This window comes from Macrobrachium rosenbergii, chromosome 5, assembly GCF_040412425.1.
Source record: "Macrobrachium rosenbergii isolate ZJJX-2024 chromosome 5, ASM4041242v1, whole genome shotgun sequence".
Taxonomy (NCBI): Eukaryota; Metazoa; Arthropoda; class Malacostraca; order Decapoda; family Palaemonidae; genus Macrobrachium; species Macrobrachium rosenbergii.
Window position 1 is genome coordinate 59,575,096 of NC_089745.1, and position 24,993 is coordinate 59,600,088.

The 24,993-nt window shown below is 38.1% G+C and overlaps 1 protein-coding gene across 1 annotated transcript in view; it reads right to left on the reverse strand.

The window, feature by feature from the left end:
• LOC136838839 (U3 small nucleolar RNA-associated protein 6 homolog) overlaps positions 1 to 24,993 on the reverse strand; it is a 183,268-nt gene that overhangs the window by 66,198 nt on the left and 92,077 nt on the right. The window contains exons 10-11 of the mRNA XM_067104476.1: positions 24,543 to 24,728; positions 16,958 to 17,128 (exon numbers count right to left, since the gene is read on the reverse strand). Coding sequence (XP_066960577.1) covers positions 16,958 to 17,128; positions 24,543 to 24,728 — 357 coding nt within the window. The remainder of the gene's footprint in view (positions 1 to 16,957; positions 17,129 to 24,542; positions 24,729 to 24,993) is intronic.

A 24,993-nucleotide genomic window follows, 5' to 3' on the forward strand; every position in this document is an offset into this window, starting at 1 on the left:
TCGCCTTGCAACTAAGTTCAACACGCGAGGGTTTGGATAATAATAGTGAAAAAGCAGTTGTCTGAGAAGATCTTCCACATGGGAAGGAACATCGGAACTTAAGAGTTCCGGAAATCAAGGGCGTAGGGCCAGCAAGGAGCTATTAGAGTCAAAGACGCCTTGACACTCTCCCGCAATTTCCTGATTACCTGATGAATGAGACCAAATGGCGGAAAGCATAAACCCGCATGTGATTCCAATTTTGTAACATCGCAACGGTGCCTATCGACATGGGGTCCATCACTGGTGAGAAATAAACTGGAAGACTATGGTTTAATCTCGTCGCGAAAAAGTCCACAGATGCTGGCCACTTCCGGAGAACTTGACATACTACTTCCTGAGCCAAAGTCCACCCTCCCCCAAAATCCTTGATGAGTGCAACTTGAGTCGGCCAGTATGTTGAGACTCCCTGATACAAGTTGGGGAAGAAGAGACACTTTCTGTTCTTCGCACCTTCTCAGGACTCTATGAGTTATAGTATTGAGTTCTGTTGATCCTTATCCCCACCGAGTTCTTTAGATATGACACGGAGTTATGTTGTCTCAAACCAGAGCCACTACTCTGTTGTGCACTAGGACTGAAAAACACCTGAGGGCTTCCCGAAGATTTATTGACTCCTCTCGTTCCCGATCCCTCCAGAGGCCCAAAGCCTGGGTTTCCTCCAAGATTACTCCCCAACCTTGATCTGAGGCATCTGAGTACAGATGAATGTTGGGAAGAGGGGAGTCAATAGACCTTCCGGGTGTCAGATGCACTTCTGAACACCATAGAGGATCCGACAGGCAAGAATCGCTACTATAACTGCGTTCTTGTTGCAGAAGTCCCAGCGATTCCTAAGATATACCTGAAGAGAAATGCATTCAGAGATGAGACCCTGGAATTAAAAGAGAGAGAGAAGACATTCTCCCTAAGAGGCTTCTCCAAACTGGTATCGGCTGTTCCCTGTTGGACAGGAACACCTCTACTTCCTGAAGGACCAACTGGATCCTCTCCAGGGTTGGGAAAAAAAAACCTCAGAGGAAGAGAGAGAATCCTCATCCCTGAAAGGTTATAGATTGTGTTGGGACCAGGCAACTCTTGGCAAAGATTAGACGAATTCCTAGTATCTTGCATAGATTCAATAAGAAGTCCCTTGCCCTTACTAGCTCCTCTAAAGAGGAGGCAAGGATCAGCCAAGGGCTAGATACTTCAACATTCTGTACCCTCGACGATGCATGACTGCCGACACCGGAGACATGAGTTAGAAGCAACGAAGTTCATCATACTGGCCACAACACCTGAAACCTCAGCAGCCACACTAATCATAGCCTCCTGTGACACTACTGCTGACAACAACAACACGAAAGTGACCATGGAGGAGACATCCTCCTCTCTAAAAAGACTGTTGCAGGGTGCAAAAAGGCGCCCTCAACAGAACCCTCTTATGTATGTCCGGATAGTGAGGCGGAAGATGATTTAAAAAGAAGTCCCTCCTCTTCTTGCCAAAGAAATGTTAGCCTCGTATGCCAACCCCCTCGAAACCGAAGTGATGAGGTTGTCAAACAATACAGGATTGGAGGGAGCATATCCATCTTGTTTGAGAAAACCCCATCAACCCAGACAACATACACAAAGAGTGGGACAAGGCCTCAGACTGGCTGCAAAAAGTGTCCTCCAAAATACAAGCCTCACGAGGTGTAACCGCTACCAAACGGTTCAACGAAGGAACCCAAGAGAGAAGAGCCTCAACAGATGCGTTGAGGGGAACTCTGACACCGGCAGAAGGGTTACCTGCTACCCTACAGAACCCCTTCCGATTAGGAAGCAAGGTTGAATCCTGTCTACCCGACCCGATAAGAGAAGATAACCTAAAGTCTGCCTCCCTCAACACCCGCCCGACTCGGCCAAACCAGACCAGTTTACTTGATGTTTGGGAGACTACTGGTTTAGTTGCATACAATGATTCAAACATTGCTTGGTTTGGTTGTGTAGGTTATTCAGGAGCCTGGACTGCGAATAGAGAGAATGGATAAAGTCCACCATCCGCTTATACTCGCTTTCATTCGCTGGAGAAAAAAAAAGCTATAACTGGTACCGGCTCCTCTTCTTCAAAAGAGCATTCTCTGTCAGACTGGTCTGACCGAACCGGGACAGGAAAAGAGACAGACTGACCACCCGCAACAGCTGCACCCGATAACCCGGAACTCGCTAAACCAGGATGTGAGAGACCAACACCTGACATACTTGACCCCATCATACCTGAACCAACCGTAACCCGGCTGTGCAAACCCTGTACCAACTAAAGCCGATGACAAAACTTGAGTCAAACACGCTCTACTGCACTAACCCCACGCCACCCAGCGATGATGACGCAACACCTGGGCTGACCACACTTGGGCGACAAACACCCACCCCTGTGAGCGGAGAGGCCCCAACACCTGATCCACCCAACGCCAGATGAACCAACATTGCACCAGGACGGGTATCCGGAGCTGAAGTCACACTGATTGAGGCAGAGGGAGGAAGAACTCCCTGATGACCCAGAACCAAAGCCGAACCCACATTGAACACCTTAGAAGGAGGAACAGAAAAAGCCACAGGAAAAGTTGAGAAAGAAGTATAAGAAGGAGAGAAAAGAAAGAAGCCACATTCGGAAAAACCACTGGAGCACCTATTGCCGACATTGGACAGGTGGAGAACATACCAACTGGTCCAGTACTCATAGGTGTTTCTCAGGACAAGCTACGAGCTGCGGAACAAATGGAGACCAAAGAAGGAAAATAACCAGCTAATCTGGTGAAAAGGATAGGCTGAGGACAACCATCGGTACTGATACACTCAATGATGACTCAGATGAAACTCCAAATGCCGTAGCATCCACAAGAATCATAGTGGGCACATTACGTTTTAAATCCAGCAAAGGAAGAAAATATGGAGTTGCGGAAGACTCCACAACTGCCTGTGAAGCATCTAGACCAGACGCCTGAGAAAACTACAGGACCTGTGTAAGATGCTAAAGAAGACAGCCCCGCCAAAGAAGGCGAGAGCGCAAAATAAGTTCTTGATTTAGCAACGCAGAATAACTGCCCGTGAAATTTTGCATCATGAGAAGAATAGCTGCTGTGTTGTGATGCCAGAAGACTGATATTTAGGAATTAAGAAGTGCTTTGCCAAGGATTTATTGCATGTGTTAATCGTGAACAGTTAGCTAAATGTGTTGTTCGAAAACAGTTACGGCAGAGGAAGTGTACTGTACAATTCCTGTGTTAGTGAAGTGTAGTTCGAAAATTGGTGTTTGTTTAAATACGTGTGACAACATCTAGCAGCCTGGTGCATGCGCCTGCCAATGTCTCACTCCCACAATTCAAAGACCGTCATATCCAGTTCAGGTTTGCAATTAATGTAAATCTGCTGGCTGTACACCTTACCTCAATCCCGAAGAGAGAGAGGGAGCTACTGAAAACTCCAACATTATAGGATTGCACCAGTGAAAATTCTTTGCTCTGCTGACTTAATGGCAAAGAAAACAGGATGAGCGAGAGAAGACTCTGAAGAGAGACCTGATAAAGAAGATGGTGAAGAAGGCTTAGAAGAAATCAGGGAAAAAAGGAAAACTCAGAAGCAGCAGAAGTGGCCATATTTTATTTAATTTTTTTTAAGAAAGAAAACCAGACCGACTCTGTTCCCCCTTGATAATCTTGACAGACATCACTAGCCAGCTCAGGGAAATTCTTCAAGACATGATCGTGAATACTGGAAAACCCAAAATTGAAAACACTGCCTAACTAGTAATCTATAACAATGTGACAAACCCAACGATTCTGCATTATATTGAGCCAAATTGAAAACCCTACCACCAGAATTACCACCACCTCAAGATGAACCAAACTCATCCACCGAAGGAAAAGGAACCTTCAAGGATGAAGGAGCATTCTCCAACACTACAGAACCCGACAAACCCAAAAACCACATCCGAACGATGAACCACGGACTTAGAAACCTTCTGTTTTAAAGAACTTGAAGCAGGAAACAAAACCGAAGATGGATCCAAGACGAAGTCATCACACTAGAAACCCCAACTGAACCTGAACCCAAAGAAGACTGCACCTTCCACTTCTCTTCCTGAACTCTTCCTAACCTGTCTTCCCTACTCGTCTGTGTCTTACCTAACTCTATATCAACCTCAGAACTTACACCTTGAGAGGGAAGGGGGAAATCTGCTGCCAACCCTGCCTGCTCCGCGCCGGGGGGTTGGCAGAACCTCTCGAGGCTTGTGGTTCTCCATGAACCCCAGCACCCATTGGCGCTGATTCTGGAACACGCAGGGGGCCGAAAAAGAACGATTAGAATCAACTATGCTACTACTATCACTATCTCTATTCTCTGTTAACTTACTCATCAGGCTAGAAATAGGCTAGACATACTGAATGATAAACTGTCCTCTAACTTCTTGAATAATTCTGAATCTAACGCTTCCCTATCTACTGATGGTAACCCTACAGCTGATCCTGACCTACACTTACTCTTCGAGGCAAAGGATTTTCTGTGTTTTAAATAATCCTCCCTTTGATCTACTGACCAAGATCTATACTTGTCACATCTCTGACTGATACTACACTGAACCTTCCTAAATAAGATACAAACAGAATTTCTATCGTGTTTGAGGGTACTCATCCTAAGCTTGTAAGACGTGCAGGACAGATGAGCGGCAGCATCTCGAGCAGTAGAAGGCTCAGTCGTCGAAGATGTAGACGAAGTGGAAGCAGCAGCGCTAGCAGACAGCAACGTCTTCTTGTTTGACTTATCCAATTGAGTCCACAGTACCAATCCAAAGTTAAAACTGGGAGAGAAGTTCCAAATCCCGTCAATAAAGTATAAATCCAGGAGAAAAGGCGTTGAAAACAGTCCAAAATCATAATCTGATGTCCAAATTCTTTAAATGGGGGTCAGGCTAAATTACCAAAAGTTCGCCTGATGTGGGACACATCCACACACCACGGTGAACAAATAACAATTGGGGATGATGGCCGGTATTTGCAGCAGCATTGTCAACGGTACCTCAGGTAACTCATCTGACAAGATTTTTCCTGTAGCATTGGTAACACTGACAGTTAATTACCTACTGTGTGTAAAATTATGGGGATATAGTTCGGGCTGGTCAGTGACCAGGGCTAATTCAGGCGTTCAGGCAGTGTATTGCAATACATTGCTTCAAAAATCAAGCCTACCATTGTTGCTAATACTATTAAGCGTAGTAGGAATGCAATATGCTAAATATCTGGTTGAAATCATAATATATAAAAACAAGCAGTACCTAGAAAGTAAGGAAAACCCTCTTCCCTGCTCACATATAACAGCCTTGCTCCCTGAATTGGATCCAACTTCTGGAGGCATTACTATCCATGAAGGATCCCAGATCATGAAAGAATGTTTTGGGTTTCTTGTAGGGAACTTCTGGCTCACTTGGCTAAGCAAATTTTGTCTAGCTGCATTTACCCACCATTCTCTTTTCAGTGTGGGACTCGGTTATCTTTAACAGTAGGTAAAATTCATCCAAAATAATATAAATGTTCATATAAATTTTATAATTTGGATACTTACTTGCCCAGCCTCCCCACAACTAAGTGGCTAGCCACAAAGAATTCTGACGAGTGCTAAAACATTCAAGGCACACTGGTAGAGAACTGATGAACTACACAGTCATCCAGGTCAATGGCTGATCTTCTTCACCAAATAATGAATCTTATTATGAAAGTTTATATACTCCACATCACAGGGAAATAGAGGTGGACACTGAGCATTCCTTCTATTCGGCCATTCAATTCACGTTTCCGAAACAATCAAGTCCCCCTTGTGTTTCATGAAGGAAGGTGTAGTCATCACAAAATAACTCAAATACATCTATTACCGTTCCTACTGGAACAAATGCTAAAGCTGGCAGCATCCACATGCATAAAGCAAAATCAGGAACTGTTCCATTTTGCTTTACATCCAAATTTTGGATCGCACAAAAGCTACTTTGGCTGAAGTGGAAAAAATACCCGTTCTGTTCTGTATCTGGAAGTTCTCTCAAGTATGCTTTCACCATTGCTTTCTGAAAATTGATTGTAAATGGCAATGGCACACATAAGGGCTCAAAATTCTTTATCTGCTTTATGAGCATTACGTATCTTTCTTCTGCTTTGTTTACTAATAGCTCAAATGAGCAGCAGCAAGGCTTTATCTTTTAATCCATGCAGGGTATATAGCTGATGAAATGGCAACAAGGCAGTTTTAAATATACTGTCAGCATGCCCATGTGAGCTTTGTAATAAACTGTAAATTAAGTCTTGCCACAATTATTTCTAAATGCTTTTCAACTGGTCCCAAGTCATAAAGCAAATAATGATCACCTTTAAAAGTTCTGGTAAGTCAGGGGCAAAAATTAGTTTACTGCAACTTGATAATAAGGCCAGTGCAGCAGAGTTTTGTTACCTTATACAGTACTGTAGTTTTCATTGTTCTTGCAATACTCTGGATCTTTGGAAGCTTGGAAGCAACAGTTTGACCACAATCTCAAGTTTACTGACTGGAATGCACCTTGAGATGATTTAGCCAGTTGATGTATATTTGCCAAAGTTTCTTTAGTTGCATAGTCAGACGCATCTACTATATGAGTGTGGTCAGTGGAAGATTTTACAAATTCATCCCTGACGGAAGGATATTTATTGCATTTTAATAATTTCACCATTTTCATCATACTTATAAACTGCAATGACCATTGTCGACTAACTTTACAGCCTTTTCTGACTCAATAAATTGGGCACACATCTTGGGCCAAGAGACTGATTAATTTACATGTTTCTGAACAAGATGAAACCTATTCAGACTGGATTAAGCATTCTACATCAGGCAACAATTTCTATTCCATATCTGAGTAAACTGTCATATAATTACTGTTGACAGTAATTATATGAGCACAGCACTTTGTTTTCAGAATATTCTGCACACTTGCAATATAAAATGCACTGTCAACTAACTTTTTTAGCTTTTCTGATTCAATAAATTGAGCACACATCTTTGGCCACTGAAAAGATCAATTTAAATGTTTCCCAAAAGAGGTAACCTTTTCAGATTTGGCAAAGCATCATGCATCAGGCAACGATTTATATTCCATATGACAGTAAATTGTTGGTTTGGAGAAACTATACTTTAAGGCAAGTTGCTTTCAGATGAATTGTATTTAAGAAAAATTATTTTAGACAAACTGTTTGAGACAGATTTACACAAATTATTTTAGAGCAACTTGCTGGATCCCAAAAAAGAAACTAAACGAGTAACCCCTTCATTCTGTAGGCATGCAACAGCATTTGTATTGTGGAACATCATCCTGCCATTAACTGACCAGAAAGACATGGAGGCTAAGGAAGACAGAGTATCTGTCTCCTTTTCAGCAGGTGAAAAACAACCTTTTAGGCCAAGATATCCAGTGAATAGGCTCCCCAGCTCTTGGCCAACATGTCATTGAACATCATGATCCTTCCATCCTTTGGAACACGAGAAATTGCACACTGCAGATTTTCCTTCTCACGCTACCATTTAACATTCTACAAAACATCAGCTATGACAGGTGCTTGGATGTGACTGCCATGGATGCAGCCTTCCAGAATCTCAGGAACTGCAGCTACACTAGGAAAAATTCCTGAAACAGGAGTGGAAAACCAACTTCTCCAGTTAGACCATGTCTCGCTGTCAGAACTTTGCCACTGGGCGGCAGCTGCTGTCTAGCATCTTAAATCCCATCCTCCTAGGGGAACATTAAATCATGTAAGTGTGTCATTCTTCACACCCAAATAATTAGCTTGAGTGTAAGGGGACAGACAGGACTTTTCCAAAACTGGCCTGAAACCTAAAGAGATGACAGCTTCAGGGGAAAATGCAAGTGACAAGAAAGCTACACTTTACACGACCTCATGACCAGCCAATCACTGATGTAGCAGTAAAAATTAATGTTCAATGAAGTTCCTAGACTAGTGCCAGAGTTCTCAAGCAGACCTGAGGGGCAGCACAAACACCATAGCAAAGGGTCCAAAGCTGGAACATTTTCCCCCGCCACACAAAGAGGATGTAATTCCTGGACACTAGAAAATGTGAATGAGGAAATCCTCAACTCTCAGTTCTAAAGAGAAGAAAAAATGGTCTGACATAGGAAAAACCTATTGTTGGTAGCCACTATGAGTCCTCAAAGGAGTTACTCTCATGGTCCCTAAAGGGCTCCATAAGATAGACCAACCAATTTCAAAGAATTCTCTTCCAGTTGGTCTCAGCCAGTACAGTGCACGTTGACACGGATAGAGTATAAGACTCATGACAAGAGGGTTCTCTCTCTTGTCTACAGAGACTGCCTAGAATCAATTCCTATTCTTAACCTGTGGAAGTAGCAACAGCACATCGCAAACCAGCTATTATTGTGTCAACCACACACTCTGCGCGAGACTATTTACTCATGACTCTCTTTCAGGTCTATGCAGGATAATTATTCACCCAAATCCCATGCTGACATCTATGACTGGCCTCCAACTTCCCCAAAACTTTGGAATGACACAGGTGACTATTAATTCCTGGAAATCATGGAGAAACTTCTTCAATGAGCCCTTTCTTATCATGGCAGACAACCCCTTGTCCCATAATAATACAATAAAATATGCAACAACCAGTGACAATGAACTATGTGACAAAACCCAAACTAACTAGCCAAAAAGGTAAAATGGAATATTGAACAAACAAAAAAATGGCAAATCCAAAAATGTGAACTTCAAAAAAAACAAATACGCAATATAATAAGAAATATAGCACTCTGAGAGGGAAGGCATCATACGCTGGTGGCTGAATATTTGCACATTTATAAATATTATTAAACATTACATTATTAGCTATATAAAAAGATAGGTAACTCTAGGGACACGACAAAATATCACAGTTTAAATTATGGTTGAAAAAATTAAGTCACTGCAACACTCTTGAAAATTATCTTCCTGGAAAAATCTACATTGCTGACTCCATAAGTCAATGAAAAAGTAAGAGGAGAGTGTGAATTGTACAGTACTATAAGCAGGACTGAGCATGAACGGACGAGGCTTCCCAATCTTTACTAACTAGTACACCGGAGGATGACCACATCAGCAGAAATAAGGCAATGATTAACAGGGCTGTTATGAAACAAGCACCAACTACACTCAGTGGTCTAGCCTACTTAATATTAACATCAGCACCAACTAGGTGCACAGTGCAAGGCACACTGTAGTTGGTACTCAGTACAAATCTATTTTATTGTTAACATTAAAACTATAGATTTCTAATATTTATATTAGGAAAAATATCCTTATATAGTTAATAAAAATATAATGGTATTCTGACTCTTATAAACAATTAAGTCTGTGGGAAGTGGCGGCGACTCGAGTAGCAATCATACAAATGTTTATACCTTTTCTTGTTCAAAGACCCATAGCTCCAACACCTTTCAAGGTAGACCATTCAATTTTGTTTCATTTTGCAGCTTGACAATTTTTCTATACAATGGCATAAAATAATCCCCCCAAAATAATTTTTATGTAGATTGAATAATGAGTGAATTTACAAGAGAAAATTTTGCACTTTACCCCCAAAATAGATTTACCAAAAACAAACTATTTGCAATAAAGTCTTTGTTTTTTATCCACAGCACACCCAGATAAATTACCTAAATATTGCTATGCAAAAATTTGTAATTATAGCAAGAATATATGAAAAAATTAATGACTAGGTAGCGTTAAATTTTCCATAAAAAAGTGCTAGTCACCCAAGCAACATGCAAAAAAAAATGTTAATAACTTTTTTTTTTGTTTAAAGATGCGTAGCTCCAATGGTTTACACAGCAGACTGCTCAATTTTGTTTCATTTTTCAGCTGAATGATTATGTACTCTATTCAGTGACATAAAAATCCCCCCAAAAATAACTTTATGTAGGTGAAATAATGAGTAGAAATTATGATACATGAAAATTTTGCACTTTTCCCCAAAAAGTAATTTGCCTAAAAAATATCTGCAATAAGGTCATTGTTGTAAATCCACAGTATACGAAGATAAATGAAATGCAGAAAGTTGTAATTATAGCAAGGAAAATATGAAAAAATTAACGACAAAGTAGTATCGCATTTTCTGTAAAAAAAAGTGCCAGTCATCCACAGAATATGAGCAGAAAACTCCTCATACCCTTTCGTGTTCAAAGATGCATAGCTCCAAAATTTTCAATGTAGACTGCTCAACTTTGTTTCATTTTGCAGCTGAATGATTGCTCTATACAATGGCACAAAAAGTAGGTTTTGATATAGGAAAAATCTATTTTTGGTAGTCGCTGTTGAGTCCTCAAGGAGTTACCCCCCCCTGGTGTGCCAGCGCTCCATGGTGACTAGACTAGTACCAAAGAAATATTTTTTTTAGCCTGGTCTTGTAGCTGGGTATTGCATCGTAATGAAAACACTATGACACGTGATAAGCGTATAATGGACTCAAAGATAAGAGGGCATTTTCCCTTATCTTCACCGAAGCTGAACCAAGCTTTTCCTACGTCAAAAACTGGTTTCAAACCCCATTCCTTATTCTACAAAAACCTTTTGGGGTTTTGGTGACAAACATGAAACTAAACAAGAACTTGCATTTTTAGGGTGAAATTCTGTAGTGACTTATTACCCAAGTATGCTGGGTGTGGTTGCAGTCTTGTCGCATCTTCCCCAGCAATAGTCAGCATACTCACCCGTTAGGAAGACCCTGGTTTTCTGCTGTAGAGCCTATGGGGTCAGGACTAACCATACCACCTACTGATATGCAGTGTAGACAAATTTGTTCAAGCTCATGGCAGTAGTGTTTTAAGAACACTGTCTCTGATGCCCACCCTGTACTTTCGGAGACTTCTTCGAAAGAGACATTTCTGAAGAAGGCTGATGATGTACTTTTTCCTAATATCATGTGACCTATGCTTTAATGAAAGACACTAAAATTATTCTTAGCCCTTGTAGAGAGAGTGGTTTATTCGTGCTAGGGTGTAGGAAAATCAGACCTAGGATATTTGGTGTGACATCTAGGTAAACCTTAAGTGCTTGAACTGGGTATAATGTTTTGTCTGCTAAATTGAGTTTTCTTATAAGAATAGGAGATTTCCTTCTTAAAGGATCCTCATACTTGGCCAGGAATGATGGGCCAGGGGACAATAATAATTGATTATCAGCAGTTTGTGTGATGTATCGTCCCCGTCTAAGAGAGCCCAATTCACTAATAAGGTCTCTTGATGTTAATGCAATCAGGAAGATCGCCTCTTGTAGCATGTGAGCTGTGGTTGTACTGGGTCCACTGAATTGAGGGTTTGATAGAGGTCCAAGTACCCTGTTCAGGAACCAAGTAATTGGAAGTCTTTCGGGAGCAGGTCTTTGTAGAGCAAAAGACTGCAGAAGGGAAGTAACAACTTCTACGCTGGAGTCAATCCCGAATCCATAAAGCAAGGGCTCTGTTAATGCTGCCTTGTATGCCATGACTGTTGTAACTGCAGTAACTGCAAGACATTTGTCTTCAATGTTGATAGGTCAAGGATCACTCTTCATTCAGAGGAATCCTTTTAGGGAACACTGAAGAGACGCGCTTGGTGGCAAACATATGCATGTTTCTCTATGGCACCTTTTAACAGGGCCTTCTGAATGTAATCTTCCAGAGAGGAGTATGGTTCTTGAAAGAACCCCTTTAAAGGTGGGGGGGGGGATGAAACCATCTCCATGCCAGCCCACTGAGAACAATGCTGTCTCCTCAAAGAGAAGACTTCCATTCCCTGTGGTGTCTTTGAAGCCGACCACCAACCAAACAATTCCTATTGATATCCCCCTCTTCCTCTACCTTTTCCCATGATAGGCATCCTGGAGTTGCTTTTCCTTTGTAAGACAGTTTTTGGACCTTGTGAAAAGGATGTCCTTCCTGATGTGGCTGTTGCTGTCCTTTTGAAGGGGTTGTCCCTTCTTACCACCTACCTGTTTATGAGGAAAAGTTTTGGAGGTGACTGCAGGCTTATATGATTTGATCAAAGCGAGCCTTTTTTGAATTGGGTATAAGGAAAGTTCAGGTTTTTTGTTTCCTGAATTCTCCTTTTCCCAGCACTTGAGTTACAACAGAATCCCCAAACAAGTTCTTACAGAAGGGGTTTAGACTGTAATAAAGCCGTCACATTGGGGATTGACTTGTTGGAGCCTTCCAATGTTTCCATTAGTGCTTTTAAGTGCCAGTCTAAAAATCATAGAGTGCTTCCTATAGGGTTCTCATAAGACTTTTAGCCACAACAGCAAAAAGTGTCCTCGAATCTTCTGGAAGCCTTTTGGTGGGCAACTTCTAGCACGAAATTCTGACACAGCTGTCTCATCTGAGATTCTTCTCATAGGGATCCCAAATTGCTGAGTAACTACATCTAAGGGGAGTTTTTTCCTTTAAAATGGGAGTCGGAGCATTGCCCATTCCTTGGTGGAATTTTTTGAAACCGGAAGGACTGTGGCAAATGGTTTTAGTTCTGTCATTGGCTCCCATTTCCCAGTTACTACATAATTCTGAAAGTCTGCCTTCACATGGTTGATTATTTTAAAAGTGACAGGACAGAAGGCTTGGGGTGCTTGGTGAGCAAGTTGGGTTTTGTTCATAATGGGAGTATAGATCCATGTTCCGTTGACCTGGTAAAGGGTGTTCTCTATAGCTTTCAATGCTATATTCCTAGGTAAGGGAACTGTTTCCTTTTGAGGTTCCTCCATGTCTGGCACAGGTGGTACCAGGAGTCTTTCTATATTAGGGAATGATGCCCTATCTTCAAACTCCACATGTACAACTTTGATCATGGTTTTTCTCTCATTGATTATATACTTACCATCAGGAGAGAAAATGCACATTGAGACATCTCGCCAAGGATTATCAGTATCATCAGGGGAGAATACTGGAGCCCCTATTGTACTCTGATCTGAAGTTTTATAGTCCGAACTGGCCAATTTGATGGTTCCAGTTGGAATTTTAACCTTAGACCTTGTTTGGGCAGAATTTGTTTCCACTCTCCCTTTTTGGTTGCAGGATGCAGTACTTTTACACTTTGGATTGTACACCACTGACTTGATTTCTTTAATTTCCTGTTCGGAATCATGCAATATGTCCATTATACATTGCCATTCTGTGGCATGCGATCTTTGATATTACTCATAATTTCCTTATGGAACTGAACAAATGCTGCAAACTGTGTATCCCTTTTGGGGGAGCTCACATAATCTGAGCATCCACAGCTGAACTGTGACTGCCTGTTGCCCAGGGGGCAGGGGTCCTGGGTGAGTTACTATACCCCCCCTACAAAAATGTAGTCATTTCAACTGGGGTTAAGTGAATCCTTGTAACCCTTTTGGGGGAAGGATCCTGATCAGCTTCTGAAAGCTGCATGGAGGATAGAATTCCTTCCGGAAAGTTTCTCCCATTGTTAGCTGAAGGTTGTGTCCCTGATCCTTCTGGGTTCAGCGAGGTCATTTTATTAGCAATATAAACTTTATTCATATACCTCCAAGAGGAACTTCCAACACTTTTGTAAAACCCTGTATCATTAGCATATTACATCTTAAAGGCTAGTTTGATTACTAGTGTGTAAATGTAACACCTTTTATAAAATATCCAAGTTAACTCAAACTATTTCAGGTTTAGGTTAATTTTAACATCGTATAAGGCTTTATTACTTAAACTGTTAGTCCTTTTGCAATGGCTATGTGAAATTTTAATTCTAAATTGTCATGCCATATAGACTAATCTTCTAAGAACTAATTTGTTTAACTAACCCAAGCTACTGTTTCATATGGCTTAGGTTAATCCTTCTAGTATAATCCAAGTTAATTTAAGTATAGAAGATTTCTTAGAGGATTCTCGCTTAACCTATTCTAAGCTGCTTCTTTTTCTAGGTTTATTTAAAAACCTAGGGACATAAGCTATACAAAAATTAATCATTTTATAATCTGGTTTTTTGTTTTATATAGCTGAGACTACCCTTTTGTCTGATACTCAGCTACGTTGTTTCTATATTAACAGTAGGATATTCCCTTAAAAATGGATTTCTACTTAAGCTGGTTAGGCTATTGCCTGTTCTAGGTTTACATCACCAGTAAGGGTATAGGCTTCATAAGACCTTACCAGTGTTATAGATCCTAGAATACTGTTTATATGTACCCCTAGCTATATTTGTTCTTTCTTAGCCTAGTATAGGTTATTACCTAATCGAGATTTTTATAGATCACACTTACATGTATAGGCTAAAACCAGCAACTTACTAATACGTAAACTTATAGTTAGGTACTATTTTTGTCTAACCCAGGTTGTTGTTTGTATCCAATCCTAGGTTATTGGGTCTACTATATAAAATAGTAACCCAATAATGTATAATCTTATAGCTAGGCTATCACTTACTCTAATCGAGGATACTGCCTAATATGAATTATTTAATTCACAAGGGTATGGTTAAGTAAAACACAACTGTCTTAGTATGCAGTCTTAAGGCTAGGCTACCATCTCATCCAGCACAGGTTACTATTTTCATCTAGTCCTAGATTGCATGGTCTAGGAAAATTATTTAGTCTAATAATGGGATGTTTTGTAAAATTTTATCACATGACCTAATATAAGATACTGCCTAGTCCTAGATTATTTTAGATCATGCTTAAGTATACAGGCTATATAAAGGGAAAATTTTGGTAGCCTGTTTATCAGATTCTAGGGTTCTTGGTGTAAACTAGGCTGCTGCCTAGGACCATAAAAGAATGTCTTAAAAGGTTCTTACTTAACTTAATTTAGCTTACTACCTAATCCAGTTTTTTAAATCACCTTTAGGATATGTAATCCTAGGTTACAGGCTACAGACAACACCTATTATACTTAAATTATTAACACTGAATTTGTTAGGCTACCATCTCATGTAGGCTACTGCCTAGGCTATTGTAGACATCATTATCTGAAAGGATTATCTAAATTAATAATAAATTGTGGAACATTTTAGTTAAATAACAGAGATCGTGAGAGAGCAGTGAACAACTCTTGGAAAATAAAGTCTGGTTTCCGTCTTCCGTACACAAAATAACGTTTGTTCCACAGTTTGAACTATCAATTTTTAACTGGATCTTAAAAATAAGCACTTAACTTTCAAGTTTTGATGTTTCCATGATTCTCGCTGATGGAAAAACTTGAAATCAAGGCGATTTTGTGAGGAGCACTGAAAAGTCGTGTGCACAGTTTAAACTAGCAGAGGGTAATGGAGCTGGTCTTTTGCCTGCCCTGGTTGTAAACAAGATGACAGACGCACATGCGCAATGGTCATTTCTTGCAGTTTTTGACGTAGGAAAAACTGGGTTCAGCTTTGCTGAAGATAAGGGAAAATGCCCTCTCATCTTTGAGTCCATTATACTCTATCACGTCATAATGTTTTCATTACGACGCAATACCCGGCTAAAAAAGATATTTCTTTGACAGTAGTCTACTCACCATGGAGTGCTGGCACACCATGGGGGTAATTCCTTGAGGACAAAACAAGCAACCACGCTATCAAAAATAACTTTATGTAAGTGGAATAATGAGTAAAAATTATAACACATAAGAAAACTTTACACTTTCCCCCCCAAAAAAAAATAATTGCCAAAAAGCTGTTTGTGACAGAGATAAATTACCAAGATAAATTACATAGTTTCTGCAATGCAAAAGTTGTAATTATGCTAAGGAAAATATGAAGAAATGAATGACAAAGTAACGTCTTGATTTCCATAAAATAAGTGACACTCAGTCAAGTCTCTCTCTCTCTCTCTCTCTCTCTCTCTCTCTCTCTCTCTCTCTCTCTCTCTCTCTCTCTCTCTCTCTCTCTCTCTCTCTCTCTCTCTCTTCTCTCAGAAAAAAGATGCAATTATAAAATACAAATCTAAAACTATACAAACAAATAAACATACATGTTACATATATATAAAAAATATCAGGAACACTCTGAAAATGATCCTCATTTTGTCTGCTGGTTTGTGCAATTTTTTTTTTTTTTTTTTTTGACGCAAAGGACTTGGACTTGGATGATACTTATATCAGATGCTGGTAAGTGAAGAGTTTAATAAAAAAAAACTAAAAAAAAAAAAAATTATGCAAACATTTCTAGCAAGACTGGAAGATATATTTTTTCAAGCGCTGTACAAAGAAACGAGCACTGAGGAAAAAGCTATATCAAGCTCAGTCAGATATGCAACATTATTGTGTATAATGTCAAATTTGCATGATAAAAGATTTCCTTATGCACATAACCTCAGCCTTCTCTTTTTATTATCTAACTCAGCTTCTAAAGACAATGACAAATCCAAAGATGGAAAGATGCATGATTTGTTTAGTCATCCTCTAGCGAAACTGCTTAAAAAGCTGTTTCCCTTAATATATCTGCCATCATAGCACTCAAAATTCATTCCAAACCGTGAATAGCATCACTCTGGAGTAACATCAACTGAGAAAATTCTTACATACTGATCTTTTAAAAATTACCTCTGACTATTAGCTTTTATTCCACTATGACTTGATCTTTTAAAAATGAACGCTAACTATTAGCTTTTATTCCATTTTTGGAATGCCTTTATTGCCCAACAAGAGTCACAAAATTTAAGTGAATATTAATACGTATAAAAGCATAATGCAAGACTAATGGCCATTCACATAGCACCAAGACAGAAAATTAAAGTGAATAACACAAGTATATATGCATAATACAAGACTGATGGCCACTTGCACAGCACCAGACTTATCATTTATCTGGTAAATGGATGATTATGAAACTTTACTTATAATACTGGCTCACAGCTAATGCAGTGCCATTCAGTCTTTTAGGACTAAAAGCTGAAAAGATATCCAATAACATAATTACCAGGATGAGTCTTTCCCAGGAAACGTGAAGCCTCTTCAAATGCACCTCTGGCATAGCTAAGATCCGCACATTTCTTTGTCAATTCGCCTTTAATCATTAAAGCATAGAGTCGGCCAGACATTGGTGGTCTCTTACGGTAATGCTCAAATACTGACCTGACTTTCCTGATTGCTAAAAAGAAAAAAAACAGAGAAAAGGGTTTAAGCAAATATTGATAAAAAAATATGTATCCACTTCAGATAGCACTGAACAGTAACTAGTTTCACCCCAAAAACTTGAACTACACTAAAGGTAACATGTTGACTTACCACTTATTCATAAATATTTCCAACACACCACAGCATTAATAAAAAGACTCTTAAGACAAAAACACAAGTTATTATTCAGTATTACTATCTAAAAAATTATTACTCACAATCCTGAAATAGTGAGCAAATACATAACACAGACACAGTACCATTAATTTTAGTTTTACTATACTATTAACAGGATGCACCATTTTAAACACCAGCAAGTCCTATGCTGAAGAAAAAAAAAAAAAAAAACAGCTCCAGATGTGTCTTCCTATTTTTTGGATAATCTGAAAGAAAACGCACACCTTTTAAGGCTCATTAAAAAATAAATTATGTCACTGCTATCATAGTGCTGAGACTTAAAATAGCTAGCCCAGTAAATAAGAAAGTTGGTATTTAATAACTTCAAAACTTTTAAATTCAAGATAGGATTATGTTTGGAAATGAAGCATGCAATTTGAATACTTTATTTCCATAAAAAATACTGTAATGTTAAAAGATATAACTTTACAGCATTGGATAAATAATAATCAACTATACAGAGGTTATTTACCTCCTACATTACACACAAACACCTCACTTAACTACTGATGAAAGTTTTTAAAAGTAATGATTTAAATAACATTGCTCTCATAATGGGCTACATTTGCTTCAAAACCATTTCTCCAATACAACTATTACAGTATTTACAAGGGTATTTACCTCTTAATACCACAGAAAACACTGCTGTATTACAGTAATTGTATTATTACTATGATTACCGTAATATACCAGTGTTTTCTTTGGTACTACAATTATTACCACTAATAAGGTAAAAATGTAATTCACAAACATACTCCACCATTAGACTACTGTATAGTTCAGATTAATTAAAATATCCTTTAAACTACATCTGGATGGTCATTGCCTGAAATGTCTATCAGCCTCTACAACAATACTTGCTGTCAGTTGTTTAGGTTAAACACACAGTGACTGTTTTCTTAATCCTTGATCAGTAACAGCAAAGTTAGTTGCACTGCTGTACTTTCCAGGATTAAAATGTTTTTCCTCAGTTACTGGGTTGTGCCATTCATTCCTTCTTCTTCACCCACATATTAACTTAATTTTCTTCCCTTCAAGCTATTATTCTCATTGTTTATTGAGTTTATTGCTACTTTAACACCTTTTCCTTTGCAGATGGTGAACACTGCTGTCTGCAACATCTTTACTAAAGATGTCCCATAAGACACCTGCTTTGCTGCTGCTCTTCAGATTCCAAGATGTTTGAGCTGCTTCTGGTTAAGCCCCTCAAATTGATCCACACAGCCATTCTCCAGAAGTTCCACCAGGAATTATGACTGCTCTATGAGTACAGTGAATCACCTTTCTCGACCTGACCAATGGCTCAGAAAGTCTCTATCAGATTCAGGCACTCCCCTCCCAGGTTAGGCTCCTGTCCTGTGCTATGAAGGCCATTGTAAGGTTGCCTTAATCTCCCTTACACCTCATTCAACCAACTGGTTAGCAGTGGATATGGTTATGTGTGAGTGCTTATGAAAGTAGACTTTGGTTCTATTGAACTAGCACGAATGGATACTTGGTGGTCCCAGTTTTATGCTAGCAGTTAGCTATCAAGGACTCACTGTCTTATCCTCACCCTCTTCCTCAGTGGGTGCTTTGGTTTTCAACATTCACTATATGTATTGTATGCTGGCAGGTGTTTACCAGTATTGCACGACAGTAAATGTGATGAAGGAGAGTCCAACTCCACGCCTTCTGATCTTTCCTGTAATGACTTTGTTTGTGAGTTGAGGGAGAAGCTCACCTCCACTGCCACCAGGGGCACTAACTTCAACTTGGGTGCTTCAGCCTCATTGTCATTCTCTGTTCGCTCCACTTCCCAACCCATCACCTTACCAATAGAAGATTCCCTCTGGTTAGCACCAGAGATTTGTGCCACACTGCTAACAGTCCTCATATGCCACCCAAAGAAGTTAACCTTATTCAATTCATCAACAATACTCTATTTCTTGTGCGCAGTTCCACGTAACCCTTTAGCTCTGGCATCCAGAGCCAGTCTCAAGTCACCAGATAAGAGGTTCCCAGAGACGATGACATCCCTCTGTCCCCAACATGTTTACAGCTTTCCATCCTTCAATGTGGTTCTAATTCAATAATGATACAGTACTATGAAATGGTTTGCCAAATCCCACCTGCCTAATTTGAAAGCAAGGCCTCGTGATTAACCCTTAAACGGTGAGCCTCTATTTACAAAAGTGTCTGCTGTATGCCGGTGGCATTCGGCAGTTAGCGCCGAAGCGGAAAAAAGTTTTTTCAAAAAATCACAGCACACTTAGTTTTTAAGATTAAGTGTTCAATTTTGGCTCCTTTTTTTGTCATTGCCTGAAGTTTAGTATGCAACCATCAGAAATTTAAAAAAATACCATTATCATATATAAATATTGAAATATATGAGTGCAAAAAAAAAATTTCATATATAATTGTATACAAATCACGCTGTGAGCAAAACGGTTAAAGCTAATGAGTTATTTTTTTTCTTTGTATTGTACACTAACTTGCGATGATTTTGGTATATAACAACTTGTAAAACGATCAAAGCACCACAGAGAAAATATTATCACAAAATGATGCATGAATTCGTAACGCGTGGATGTAAAAAAAAGTTTTTTTCAAAAATTCACCATAAATCGAAATATTGTGCTAGAGACTTCCTGTTTGTTGCAAAATTAAGGTAATTGATTGAATATTACTAGACTGTAAGTGTTTTAGCTTACAATTGCAGTTTTCGACTATTTCGGTTGAGTCAAAGTTGACTGAAGGTAGAATTTTTTCTATTTATCATGATTTATATGAAAATATTTCAAAACTGATAAAAGCTACAACCATGATTTATTTTTTGTTGTATTCTACATGAAATTGCACACATCTTCATATATAAAACTTTATGTAACGACTAATATAAAACGGTGCAAACATTACGACAAAGTGACGAAAGAATTTCTGAGATGTTCAGCCGAGTTACCCCGCGGACATAGGGAAAGTTTTTTTCAAAAATTCACCATAAATTGAAATATTGTGCTAGAGACTTCAAATTTGTTGCAAAATGAAGGTAAATGATTGAATATTACTAGAATGTAAGAGTTTTAGCTTACAATTGCGTTTTACGACCATTTCGGTTGAGTCAAAGTTGACCAAAGGTTGGAATTTTGGCACTTATCATTGATTTATATGAAAATATTTCAAAAGTGATAAAAGCTACAACCATGAGTTATTTTTTGTTGTATTCTACATGAAATTGCGCACATTTTCATATATAAAACTTTATGTAATGACTAATATAAAACAGTGCAAACATTACGACAAAGTGACGAAAGAATTTCTGAGATGTTCGGCTGAGTTACCTCGCGCGGATGTAAGGAAAAAGTTTTTTTTTCAAAAATTCACCATAAATCGAAATATTGTGCTAGAGACTTCCAATTTGTTGCAAAATGAAGGTAAATGATTGAATATTAATAGAATGTAAGAGTTTTAGCTTACAATTGTGTTTTTCGACCATTTCGGTTGAGTCAAAGTTGACTGAAGGTTGAAATTTTGGCACTTATCGTGATTTATATGAAAATATTTCAAAACTGATAATAGCTACAAAAATGGGTTGTTTTTGTGTTGTATTCTACATGAAATTGCACACATTTTCATACATAAAACTTTATGTAACAGCTAATATAAAACAGTGCAAAAATTACGACAAAGTGACGAAAGAATTTCCGAGATGTTCGGCCGAGTTACCAGGCGCGGACGTAAGGAAAAAGTTTTTTCAAAAATTCACCATAAATCGAATATTGTGCTACAGACTTCCAATTTGTTGCAAAATGAAGGTAAATGATTGAATATTACTAGAATGTAAGAGTTTTAGCTTACAATTGCGTTTTTCAACCATTTCGGTCGAGTCAAAGTTGACTGAAGGTTGAAATTTTGGCACTTATCATGATTTATATGAAAATATTTCCAAACTGATAAAAGCTACAACCTTGGGTTGTTTTTTGTTGTATTTTACATGAAACTGCACACATTTTCATATATAAAACTTTATGTAACGGCTAATATAAAACAGTGCAAAAATTACAACAAAATGACGAAAGAATTTCCTAAATTTTCGGCCGAGTTACCACGCGGACGTAAGGAAAAAGTTTTTTCAAAAATTCACCATAAATCGAAATATTGTGCTAGAGACTTCCAATTTGTTGCAAAATTAAGGTAACTGATTGAATATTACTAGAATGTAAGAGTTTTAGCTTACAATTGAGTTTTTCGACCATTTCGGTCAAGTCAAAGTTGACCAAAGGTTGAAATTTTTTGTAGTCGATGTACGGTGCGTCCATTCGTCACTCGACAGACAATTTTAGTCGACTTACGATACGTCCAGTCGGCGTTTATGGGTTAACATGATAGAAAGCATAGCTAAAGTTAAGACCAATCTAAAGTCAAGATCAACCATGCAAACTTCATGACCAGAATCTAAGGATTTCCATATGACACTGAAAATTGAAAAAAGAGCATCTCAAGCACTCAAGTCTTTATGAAAGCCAAATTCCAACTAAGGAGGAGATGATTACTTTCAACACTGGCATTCAGGTATCTTAACAATAGACATTCAAAAACTTTAGGCAATAGGGGAGTTACAGAAATTGGGCAATAACTAGTCCTCTTGATTACTGTAAAACACATCAACCAAAACAGTTGCCTTTTTCTTTGGACAGTGAGTGACAGAGTCATATGGTATAAACAAAGGTGGCACTGTTGAGTATATATCAAAAAGTGAAGAACTGAGGGTAGCCTACCATTTACATTCCTGAGCTGCGCCTATAACAGATTCTTACATATTAACCCTTAATGGATGGGAATCCTCATATGAGTATCTATAACAGGTTTTGAGTGATGGACGGGATGACTCATATAAGTATTAATACTGCGTGCCATTTGGTTTGGATGAATTTAGCAGGAAAGCTTTTCATAGCACTTCAATGGTCCATAAATGACTTATGGCAACTATAATAGCTCAGCACGGGAGAGACATCGATCAGTATGCCTTGAGATTTAAGAGGGGAATGTACTGCCTCTCTGCAGCTCCAGGACGTCTTTTTATTTATTTGCTCATAAACATGCCCAGGGATTGCTGTTGGTTTTGGTTCTTATCTTTTATGATAGTATGTCAGCAATAATTGTAATTTTGCAAAGATAAATGCAAAGAAATATTAGAAAAACCATGTATGCCTTACAAAAAGTTACTGCATCTCCCCATCTCAGTAAATCTCATCAATATTTTACAACAAATATACTCAGAATTTGTTACTGATTTTACTTCTTATCTGTTATGATATTGTGTAAGCTGTAATTATATTTTACAAAATAAAATAAATTATTAGAAAAAACAAGCATAACTTGGTAAAATTAACATATTTTTATGAGTGTCTTGTAAAAGAGGCCCCACACGGTTGTAAATAGTCACTTTCAACTTCCCGTGGAAGGTAGAGAAAAATTTTTTAATTTTTTTCTTACACCATGTGCATTTGTATATCTTCCTCTTTCTTTCCAATGATGTGTTTTTTCTTAAATTGGCTAACCTTAAAGTTTGCCCAATCTGGGGGTGTGCTTGATACATATTTAGCCAGTCCCTTATGGGTTAACATTGTATGCATTTATAACTCATGAATGAATAAACCCTGAACCACAGCTCTTAACTGGGTTCAAATTATTCTATGTCAAAGACACTCACAATACTTGAGTTAAAGGTTTTTGTATCATTTTGGTCTATGAAGACAAAAAGTTTGAATACCATTAGGAACCAGCATAGAAGAGGAAGTGTCATCTGAGGACATCCAAGATTTGACCTTTGTGGTCACAGACCATAGTTAAACCCAACTTCCCATCAGAGGAAGAACATCACTTGTAGACACAATGCTGCCCAAAATACTCAGCTGTGCTGAGTTATATACAAAAGGATTGAAATGCCAAAACCAAATAAAATATCAAACACAAAGTCACATAACCAAACAAACCATTTCTGTGAAATATGCAAAAAAGAAATGAATGTCCTATGCAAACATTACGTACTAGGAAAACAAAGCGTCCTGACAAGGCAAGGAAAAAAGTTAATTTAACTGGCCCAAAAACAAAAAATACAGTATGCAGGCCCACCTGCAATTATGTAAAATTAACAGCAAACAGAAATATGCACTGAAAACAATGATGGCAGAAGTTACATGACTGAATGGGGAAAAACAGAAAAACACAACAGGGGAGCAGTAAGCTATTCATAGTAACAAGTGGGCAAATCAACTGCCAACCAAGCAGTAACTGAAAAAACTCACTAAATAGCATAAGCGCACATTATACACACAATGAAAATAAAATGTAAAAATACTAAAAATGGAATCCTGTTAATGGCAAAGTGAAATATAGCAAGAAGTTTAACCACTACCAAGGTGCACAGGGGAATGAATATCAATAGAGTATCTGCAAGGCTTAGAATTTAGCTAATCATGTATGCTGGACTCATTTTCTTTGAAATTCTTTGCTTTGTGCACTTTGATGTATTCTGCACAATTCAAGGCTTATTTATTATTAACAGGTTTGTACAAAAACTAGTTTTACTGCAAACACATAGTATTTAAGCTGGGGCATTTAAAATCAAGATGTCTATCTAGGGTCTGCTTGAGGTGCTTTCTTTAACTCTAACAAGCACAAGTTCATCTACAACTAAACTGTCAACTTAAATATTTTCTTTTAATGATGAATTACAGGCACTGCAATACTTAACTGATATTCCTGACACTAAAATACATTCATAAATAATTTCCAATATCTCTCACAAAAGATTCCTATGGAAACTAGAATCCAATTAACTAGCAATGCAAGTAATTTTTGAGACAAAGAACACTTATGCATACTAACCTTACACATCTGATCAAATAACTTACTTAAAAGGTAAAAAATTGGCAAGGTAAATTCTTGTATTTTCAAGCAATTCTAACATGACAGCAATATATTTTTAATGACTAACAGTACACCCAAATTACAATCATAATTTTCATTAAAAAAGTTTTTGCATGAAATAATATACACTTACAATATTGCATTGTCAACATATTTCAAGTATTTTTCTCAATTTCTACCCAAAATTAATGTTGCATACAATCTAGGTCAGGCATAATACTGAAATCTATAACCATCTAAGATTGATTGCTTTTTAAGAACTTCATACACATAAAATACTATGATCAAATTATACTTACCTTTATGGTTGTTAAGCCAATCAAGATACTTGATGCGCATCTCCCTTGCAACTATATCATCATTCACTTCACAGGCCTCAATATACTGTCTGACTTTTGTCTTTATATCTACTACTGAATTTATAAATTCTTCCCATATTTTAACTGCATAAGCTCCTTTTGCAGATTTTGCTATGTGTTTGAATTCTGTAAAATATACAGTACAATAAATAAAAAAAAACAAGAACACCAACTGGGATTTTGTTAGGGTTTAATTTCATCCCCCTTAATTTGTTCCATGCAGTAAACTGCGATGGTACTGTCTGAATAGTTACAAGTTTTTCATTTATATGTGCAGTAATTTCATTTACACTAAAACAATAAAATTGTCAGTTATATACATATCTTCAATAAAAGTAAAAAAATCTCTACAAAAATTCACTGGCAGTAGTAAAAGTCCTCTAGGACAAAA